Source organism: Poecilia reticulata, chromosome 8, assembly GCF_904066995.2.
Source record: "Poecilia reticulata chromosome 8, P_reticulata-male-v2, whole genome shotgun sequence".
In the NCBI taxonomy this organism is placed as follows: domain Eukaryota; kingdom Metazoa; phylum Chordata; class Actinopteri; order Cyprinodontiformes; family Poeciliidae; genus Poecilia; species Poecilia reticulata.
In genome coordinates, this window is record NC_088837.1 from 23,873,774 (window position 1) to 23,883,206 (window position 9,433).

The 9,433-nt window shown below is 39.6% G+C and overlaps 1 protein-coding gene across 2 annotated transcripts in view; it reads left to right on the forward strand.

Moving 5' to 3' along the window:
- Positions 1–9,184, forward strand: part of ppfia3 (PTPRF interacting protein alpha 3) — a 42,934-nt gene extending 33,750 nt beyond the window's left edge. The window contains exons 25-31 of one of the 2 annotated variants that reach the window (XM_008416424.3): positions 87–262; positions 1,461–1,558; positions 2,860–3,035; positions 3,922–3,990; positions 4,065–4,227; positions 5,093–5,157; positions 6,654–9,184. In XM_008416424.3, the coding sequence (XP_008414646.2) occupies positions 87–262; positions 1,461–1,558; positions 2,860–3,035; positions 3,922–3,990; positions 4,065–4,227; positions 5,093–5,148 (738 nt within the window). In that variant the 3' untranslated portion in view covers positions 5,149–5,157; positions 6,654–9,184. The remainder of the gene's footprint in view (positions 1–86; positions 263–1,460; positions 1,559–2,859; positions 3,036–3,921; positions 3,991–4,064; positions 4,228–5,092; positions 5,158–6,653) is intronic. The other variant, XM_017306311.2, reaches the window with a different exon arrangement.
- Positions 9,185–9,433: the final 249 nt, after the last annotated feature.

The following is a 9,433-nucleotide window of genomic DNA, read 5'->3' on the forward strand; positions in this document are numbered from 1 at the left end:
TGTCGGTTGCTTCATCTGCAGTGAGTCATGAGCGTGAAATGTAAAGCCGAGTGTGATTCAGCGCCGATCATCTTGTCCCTGTCCAGATTCTGGCCTACGGCGACATGAATCATGAGTGGGTGGGCAACGACTGGCTGCCCAGCCTGGGCCTGCCCCAGTACCGCAGCTACTTCATGGAGTCGCTGGTGGACGCCCGCATGCTGGACCACCTGACCAAGAAGGAGCTGAGGGGACAGCTCAAGATGGTGGACAGCTTCCACAGGTACGGCGCGGCGCCTGCACGAAACCCACTGCTGTTCCTCACTAACAGATGTGCTGGTTCAAGACTTTTTGGTTTTCATTAAATTAACTGAATTCAGAGTTTTGATCTCAGAAGATTAAAGTCTGAATTCTGCGAACAAACAGTAAAAATTCTGATAAGAAAAGTCAAAATTCTCAGAAAATGGTCAGAATTCTGATAAAAAAAGTAAAATTTCTGAAATTAAAATTGGAACATTTAGAAAAGAGTAAACTCTTAAAAAAACTGAATTTTGATCAAAACAGTAAGAAATCAAGATAATGTCAGAATTCTGACTTAAAGTTAAAATTCTGAGAAAAAAATTCTGAATTCTGAGAACAAACAGTAAAAATTCTGATAAGAAAAGTCAAAATTCTCAGAAAAATGTCAGAATTCTGATAAAAAAAGTAACATTTCTGAAATTAAAGTTGGAACATTTAGAAAAGAGTAAACTCTTAAAAAAACCTGAATTTTGATAAAAACAGTAAGAAATCCAGATAATGTCAGAATTCTGACTTAAAGTTAAAATTCTGAAATTAAAGTTAGAATTCTGAGAAAAAAGTAAAGTTTTAGAAAAAAGTCAGAATTCTGAGGAAAAAAGTCAGAATTGAGTTTAGTCAAAGTTTTGATATTTCAGGCGATCTAGAAACAAAGTTCTAGAATCTTTTCACGTTAGAAAAATGCAATTAAGCGGATAAGCGGAAGAAAATGGATGGATGGAAAATCCAGTTTGTTTTATCGTGTTGAAATTCATGTAGTTAGTTAATCAAAATTACCACTTTAAATCCCCCAAACGTTTTTTGTTTTAATGCCTTACAGCTCCTCTGTTTTTGCTTTTTTGTTGCAGTTTTAATGGCAACACAAACCGAGAAAATACAAGATTTAATTTCCGTTTATTAACTAAAACAAAATGGGGAAAAAAAGCAACAAAAAAAAACATTTAAACTGAGTTTCTGAAGAAACTGAACTCATGAGTCACTTTCTAATTTATAAGTTTTGGTTACTTTCACTGAAAAGCTGAGGGCGTTTTTCAGGCGAATCTTCACTCGTCGTCACGGAGACGGCTCGGTGTGGCGTCCGATCAAGGCTCTGCGCTGAAAGCCTCAAGTGCTTCGAAGATTAAAAGTGACCCCCAGTTCCCTGCTTGAACCTGTTAAACCCTGCTGCCCTTTGACCTCCGCAGGGTCAGTTTGCATTACGGCATCATGTGCCTGAAGCGCCTGAATTACGACCGAAAAGAGCTGGAGAGGCGGAGAGAGGACAGCGTCCACCAGAATAAAGGTAATCTCCTCTTTCTAATCATCTTATTTCACCATTTCTGCTCAAATTATAACATACTAAATCAATTATATTGTCTTTCCAAAAGCGTTTATTAATAATTCTTATATTACTCATATTAAAGCTTTAAAGTAAATTTATTAAATGCAGAATAAGTGCAGCGATGTGGAATGTGTGACAATGAGATTGGTCACATGAGCTTTATAAATAATGTTTTATTACAAAATAAAAGAGGAAATATACTATAGAATTATTTATCAATCAATATTAATATTAAAGATGCAGAAACTGGTACTAATGTTGTCAAGATGTTTGCTTATGTCCATATTAGATCATATAAAAGTTAAAAACAAGGATGTGAAAGTCACATTTTTTCAAAAGTCTCACAGGAGTTTAAATAAAGAGCCGTAATTCTTGGTTTAATGTTAATAAAAAACAACAAAAATCTTTTTTACATGATGAGATTTTAGTTTGGTCAGTTCAGAATAACATGTTTTCACTTTAAGCTGCTGGTGGCCACGCCCCCAACTCAGCATTTACACTCCCACGTGAGAATTGCTGTGCAATTATACAAATGTACATCTTTGAAAAGCAGAAGTGGAGCCTCCTATACAACCAACAAGAATTCAGCAAGTGGTTTCTGAGTAATAAGTCAGCAACAAAACACTCGTCTTTTCCAGCAGCCATTAGCTACGTTTCCATCGCAAATTACAAAACCATGTCGATATCCTGCAAAAACTGTCCAATCAAAAACCGTGAGTTTTTCCATTAGGCAAATTTATTTTAGTAATTACAATTTGCACAATTTTCAGGTAAATGGAAACACAGATATTGTAAAGCGCATACAAAGGGTAAAACAAGCTGGCCAAATTCCGCTTGGGTTGCTAGGTAACGGGGCTGGGCTCTGCTGGGGTTGCTAGGTAACGGGGCTGAGCTCTGCTGGGGTTGCTAGGTAACGACTCAGTGCCTTTGGAATGTAACTTAATGATCAGGAGGTTTTTGAAATGGCTAATTTTCTATTTCGCTGCCAAAAAACATTCACCTATTTCCAAAAAAAGCCGAGCTGAGTTCTTTAAGCACTCAGACGTTTTTAGAAGCAGTCGAACCCCAAACGTGAAAAAATGCAAAATGTAAAATATGCATAACAGTTTTTAAGGAAATAGTTTGTAAGGTTGAATGTGGTAGATCGAACCGATACGAGTGGCCAAAAACTTTGATGATTTATGAGGTTCTATTTCAGAAACAGGCTGATCAGGATCATTTCGTGACTTTCTCAGTGATCAGAGTCTGTTGTTCCTGTCCAGATGTGATGGTGTGGTCCAACGAGCGCGTGATGTGCTGGGTCCAGAGCGTCGGCCTGAAGGAGTACGCAGACAACCTCAGAGAGAGCGGCGTCCACGGCGCGCTGCTGGCTCTGGACGACACCTTTGACTACACCGACCTGGCCCTGCTGCTGCAGATCCCCAATCAGAACACGCAGGTGATGCATTTACTGACCTCACCAGAACCAGAACCAGAACCAGAACCAAACGAGGAGACGCAGCATTCAGCTTCAGCCAAAACACTGGGTTCCTTTAAATCTAGACTGGAACCCACCTGGTTAGAGCTGCTTTAGAAAAGTAATGAAACATTTCACATGATGTTTTCACTTTGAAAAGTGCTATACGAATAAATTTGACTTGAAATCGAGGTACTACCGTGTTTCCCCGATAGTAAGACACCTCCGATTGTAAGACGTATCGGGGGTTTCAGGGGGTCGGCTAATATAAGCCGTACCCCGAAAGTAAGACGTACCCCGAAAGTGACATATGTCTTACTTTCGGGGAAACACGGGGGTATTGCCGCCTCCCTCTCATCTAGCTGCGCGCCGCGTCCTGCCCACGTCCGCACCGTCCCCCTCTCCATACGTCACCGCGCCGTCCCCTGCCCTTCCTTTTATAAAACTGTTTTGTGGTGAATACAATACTGTTCAGGTTGTTAATAAATGTTAATTTTATGGTTAAAACAAAAAATTCGACAATTTTTTTCCAATATAAGATATACCCCGAAAGTAAGACATAGTGGGGCTTTTGGGGATAAAAAGAAAGTAAGACACTGTCTTACTTTCGGGGAAACACGGTAGTTTAGGTACGCTGAACGTGTCGTGTAGGTAACCCATAGCAACCCCAACAGGTGCTGTAAACGGACCAACGCAGGCAACCTGTGAGTTGTTCAGAAAAAACCCAGCTTCCCATCATCCAAATAGATCTAAAATGTCACATCTGATTGGTTAAAATCCGGTTGGTTGTTTTCAGGAATCACAAATTTGAATTTAAAGTTGAGTCATGAAAAGCGTTTAAAAGATTTCTGTCACTTCTCTCCCGCAGGCCAGACAGGTTCTGGAGCAGGAGTACAACTCCCTCATCTCCATGGGAACGGAGAGACGACCCGATGAGGTCAGAAGGTCTGGCTGTTTGAAAACGTCAGCGTTAGCGTCTTTATTTCACGTATCGGGTGTTTTTCTGGGCAGGATGGAACAAAGACGTTCACCCGCTCGCCCTCCTGGAGGAAGATGTTCAGGGAGAAAGACCTCCGGGGCGTGACCTCCGACTCCGCCGAGACGCTGCCCGCTAACTTCCGTGCCTCAGCCATCTCCACGCCCTCCGTCACCCTGAGGAAGGTTCAGAGTGACGGTGAGCCCGACCTTTCACCTCCGGAGCTCTCACGTTTAACTCCTTCACTGAAAAACTCACCAAGTGTTTTTGGAAATAAGACAAAACTAACTGATAAGTAACTTTTCAACAAGAAATAGCAGCTTATTTTAGGTCAATAATTCCTTAATATCGATAAAAAATTTGTCACTTGTAACATTTTCCTATGTTAAAAGTAAAATAATCAGCCAGCAGATCTAGTACTTTGTAAGATTTAGCTTTTTTGCAGTGTAAAACAGACTCTGTTAGCTAAAGGTAAGCTAAGACGCTAACTTCAATTCTGAGTTTACCTTTAGCTCACCTATAGTTAGCTAAAGGTAGTTGAGTTAGCTAAAGTTAAGCTAACTGAGTCTAGTTAAAGTCCTGATCTGTAACTTTTCATTATGGAAACAAAATTTCCCCAGAGTTTCAAATCTTTTTTCACTTTCAAATACTTTTTTTTTTAACCAACTTTATGGCGTCAATTTAGTTCCATACTGAATCTTACTGAAAAGTTACGTGTAAGTTAGTTTTATCTTATGTCAAGCACACTAAGATATTTACAATAGAAAGTAGACAAACTTGGTCATGTTTTGCGTTTTTTCGCTGCTATCTTACCTTTGCTCACGCGATGAGCATGTCTGGAATCAGGGCAAAAGGTGCAGTCACTAAAATATATAACCTGCTTTTATGTTACTCTACTATTAGCTTACCTCAGGAATTTGCTTCCTCCTTTAGCGGAGGAACTGACAATAACGAGGTGCAGACTCATTAAAGTACCGAGGAATGTTATAATCCCTTTAATACTCCAGAAAGGTCACCGCTGTTACGTTAATGACGTTGTGTTTCTGTCTCCTGGTTTCCAAAGCAGCTAGCTCTGGTGCCCGGGGTGAATCTGCCTCAGTGAGGACGTACTCCTGTTGAGTCGCTGAGGTGAGAACATGTCAGTTAAACGGCCTAACAGGGTTCCTCCTGCGTGTGGCCGCTGACTTCTGTGCTGATGGCTTCCACATGTGTCGAGCGTTTGAACTCGTCGTTTGATGCATTTTGTTTGCTGTAGCTGACCTGTCTGGGACTTTTAGTACATTCCCCCCGAGGTCTTACATTTACTATTTACAGTTGTGGTTGGAGGTTTCCATAAACTCATCGTACGGCTTGAGTGTCGACGATGATTTGGGATTTTAATAATTTATTTTTATCTTTCTTTTTCTAGGTTTAAATTACTTAAATTACAGTAATGCATAAAACTTAAATACTTGAATGGTTGCTAGCCAAGAAGTTAGCTGTGCTAACCCTAAAACACTAAGCATAAACATTAGTTCTGCTAACGTTAAACTGCTACGCCAACACAGTATTTAGCGGGAGCTAATGCTAATGCTAATGCGCTAACTCCATTATTGTATTAGAACTATAATCAACTGAAAGTTTACAAAACAACTTTAGCGCGTTAGAATTGATCTGGAAAAATTAATTGTGGGGAAACAAAGTACGGTAAATGGCTAGGCTAAAAACTAGCTCTGCTGTTAGCGGATTCATGGAATTTATAGTTGATTTTCTGTAATCTACAGAGAGTCAAATACTTTTTATTTTTATTTGTGTAAAAATACATTGAAATAGTGCTGCTTTTACTTCAGTACAGTTTTTGGTTATTCTGTCCACCTTTGGTCACATTCAACTAGCTCTGCGCTGCTGCCTAGCAACCCCAGTTGAGCTCAGCCCCGTTACCTAGCAACCCAAGCAGAGTTCCAGTACATTTGGTTAGCTGGTTTTACAGTTGTATGTGCTGCCGGAAAAGACAAGTGTTTTGTTATTTGTCTTTAAATGCCAAAATTTCCACGTAACTTTATATTTCGGTCAACCTGATAATGTAAAATATTAAATAATTTTCATTTTCTCAGTATTTGAGTCGCCTTTTTACCAAATGCTTTTTTACGCTTGAGTAATCTCTTGGACGGCTACATTTTACTTTTACTTGAGTAAAAACATGTTGAAGTAGTGCTACTCTTTCCTGAGTACAATTTTTTGTTACTCTGCCCACCTGTTGTCACATTCGACTAGCATTCCGCCGTTACCTAGCAACCCCAGCCGAGCCCAGACCCATTACCTAGCAACCCCACCCGAGATCAGACCCGTTACCTAGCAACCCCAGCCGAGCCCAGACCCATTACCTAGCAACCCCACCCGAGATCAGCCCCGTTACCTAGCAACCCCAGCTGAGCCCAGCCCCGTTACCTAGCAACCCAACCGGATCTCCAGCACGTTTGGTTAGCTAGCTAACCACTGTATGTGCTGCTGGAAAAGAGAAGTGTTTTGTTGAAGCTGCTCTTTTAAACGTTCTAATGTGTCTTGCTTGTATGTGTGTTAATTATACGTTAAAAATAAAAGACACAGAGAACAATAATAATGAGTAAAGGTGTTTTTCTCCTCAGGGCGCTGGCTGCATTGGGACTAAAGGACCCTCTCGCTCATCCACGAAGAACGAAGCAGTGACTCTACCAACTAACCTAAACGTAAAACTGGCCATTCTGCAATAACAGTAGCAAAGGAAAATAGGGGGAAAATGACATGAAGAATGTATAAAGTTGTTCTCAGATTTAGCGGGTTGAATCGGACTGGCTGTTTTCTCTCTCCGTCTGTGTGTCCGGCGCCGTTCATCAGCTTACAGTTTCTAACCTCAGAATGTCTGCTCGACACCAAGGGCCGGGCCAGAACCTGGACCCATTGTTTAGTTCGGATCTAGAGGGTGCTAACGCTGAAAAGCGATTCTGGGAGACAGACAGATGTGTCGGAAGCGACACCGGCGCTCCTTTATTTCCGCTGGTGTCCGGTTTCAGCCGGCGCGGCCCCTTTTTGTTGGCCTGCCTGGTCCCCACCAGGATCGGGTGGTGTGGTAAAACACGGGTGAATTCAAACCACCGTTTATGTCCGACCACATCAGAGATCCATTGTCTGGTGGCACCTTGAAGGCGGATAGTGATCTCTTTTGAAAGGGGCATCAAAGGAGTGAATTTGGTGGAGCAAACTTTGTCACCAGAAGCTTTTATGGCCCTTAAATTGGTTTATGTTGGTTATTCAGACTGAAATAGATCAGTCTTTCACTCTAGAGGCAAAATCTTAAGCTGAAAAATTATATTTAAGCACATTTATTGAAAAGAGGCAACTTTACTGCTGCAGCACTTATTCACCACATCAGAGTATCAGAGCCAAGCTAAGAAAATTATTTTACAAAAATAAAGTCGTGAGTAGAAAGTAGAAATAATATTAGAACAATGTCATAATGTTATTAGAATAAAGTCAGAATATTACTAGAATAAAGTTGCAGTAATGTGAGATTAAAGTCTTACTTCAGTGGTAAGTCATAATATAGAATAAAGTTGTAAAATTACCAGAATAAAGTCGTAGTTATAGAAGAATAAAGTCAGAATATTTTGAGAATAAAGTTGTAATATTTCGAGAACAGTCAAAACATCAGAATCAGATTATTATCGGTAGCACCTGATGGATTTACTACAACTTTATTCTCGTAATATTTCGACTTTTCTCAAAGTGTTATGACTTTATTCTGACATTTTAACAAATTAAGTATTTCCTTATTCGTAAAACCAAAACCAAAGTATAAACTCCGGTGTAAATAAAGCAAAATTCATATTCTGCACAGTTTCAAACCTTCATTTGAATCTCAGCTTCTCCTAAAAACAGCCCAAGCACTTGAAATAAAAAAAAAAAAAAAAACACAAAGATGTTTTTTGGCAATAAAATAATTATTTTTGGTGCCTTGAAAATGAACCGTTTCAAAATCGTCACACTTCGCCGTTACCTCACTGAGCTCCAGCATGATTGGTCAGCCGGGTTTACCTCTGTTTGTGCTTTACAATGGCTGCTGGAAAAGACAAGTGTTTTGTTGTTGACTTACCATTTAGAAATAACTTCCTGCGTTCTTATTGGTTGCGCAGGAGGCTCCACTTCTTGCTTTTCAAAGATGTACAGATGTATAATTGTGCATCAGTTTGCAGTCATTTTTATATGAGAGTGTAAAATTTGAGTTGGGGGCTGCAGCCAGCAGCAGCTTATTCAGACTCTCCTTTTTTTTCTTTGCTTGTGTTTTGGAACTACTGATTTAGTTTAAAGCTATGCTACGCTACGCTATGCTATGCTAGCTTGACAGTAGCCTCCAGTTTTACCCAGTAAGAACCAAGACTCCCACCAAGTCACTACGAAGTTTCCACTGGGAGTTTTTATGAGGACGGATCCGACAGAGAGACAAAAACAGCCGATCCGAGACGATGGAAAGCAAAAAAAAAAGAAAAATGTGAACAGAAGTTGGTCATCCTACTGCACACACAAGCCATAACAGGAAGGAAAAGCTGTCTGTGGAGGAGAGAGGGCAGCCTGACGAAGCCCAGAAAACAAAACCTTTAGCCTCTGTGTTTACGATGCATGTCCAATAACGACAATGACCTAAAAAAAATACATTTTTTTGGTAGTGAAGATGATATGAGGTGTCGTTAAAAAAATATATATCTGTATGATAAACCTACAGGGTGGGTCTGGGGCGGCTGGGTGGGGCTTCTGGGCGGCGGGAATCAAATTTGTAAGATGTGTGTATTTTTTTCAGTTGTATTTTATTATTTTTTTTACGATAACTATTTATTTTCTTCAGGTATGTATTGGATAAACGTATGTACATGTTCGGTTTCGTTCTTTGCTTCGTTTGGACGAGTTTCGAGAGTAAATATGAAAACATTGAGAATTGTCATTCAAATGCGCTAAATGTGTACATTTTGAGGAACAAATTGTGCAACAATTTAACAGATTTCCATGATTCCAGTGATAGTAATAAGATGAAAATATCTGAAAAATAAAGAATAATATTAATAATAATGACAATGATGATGATGAAAATGGTGATGTAAAAGAAAAAATAAATAAAGCAATCCAGGTGGATTTGCTGATAATCATGAAGTTCTTTGTTTTTATTGGTCTGTTTGGTTTTTTCTCTGTTTTTGGACTATAAGTGCTACATTAATAGCATAAGGCCAGGTTTTATGTTATTATTGCTCCATTACTTTATAAAAAATGTTTTATTTGGTTTCTTAGTTACGTAACAACAGAAAGAGTCCAGTTGAAATGTGCTGCATTTCTACTGACATTAAAATTTCACAAATAGGAATTCTAAAAATAAATGTGCATAATGGAAAAGCCAAACAAA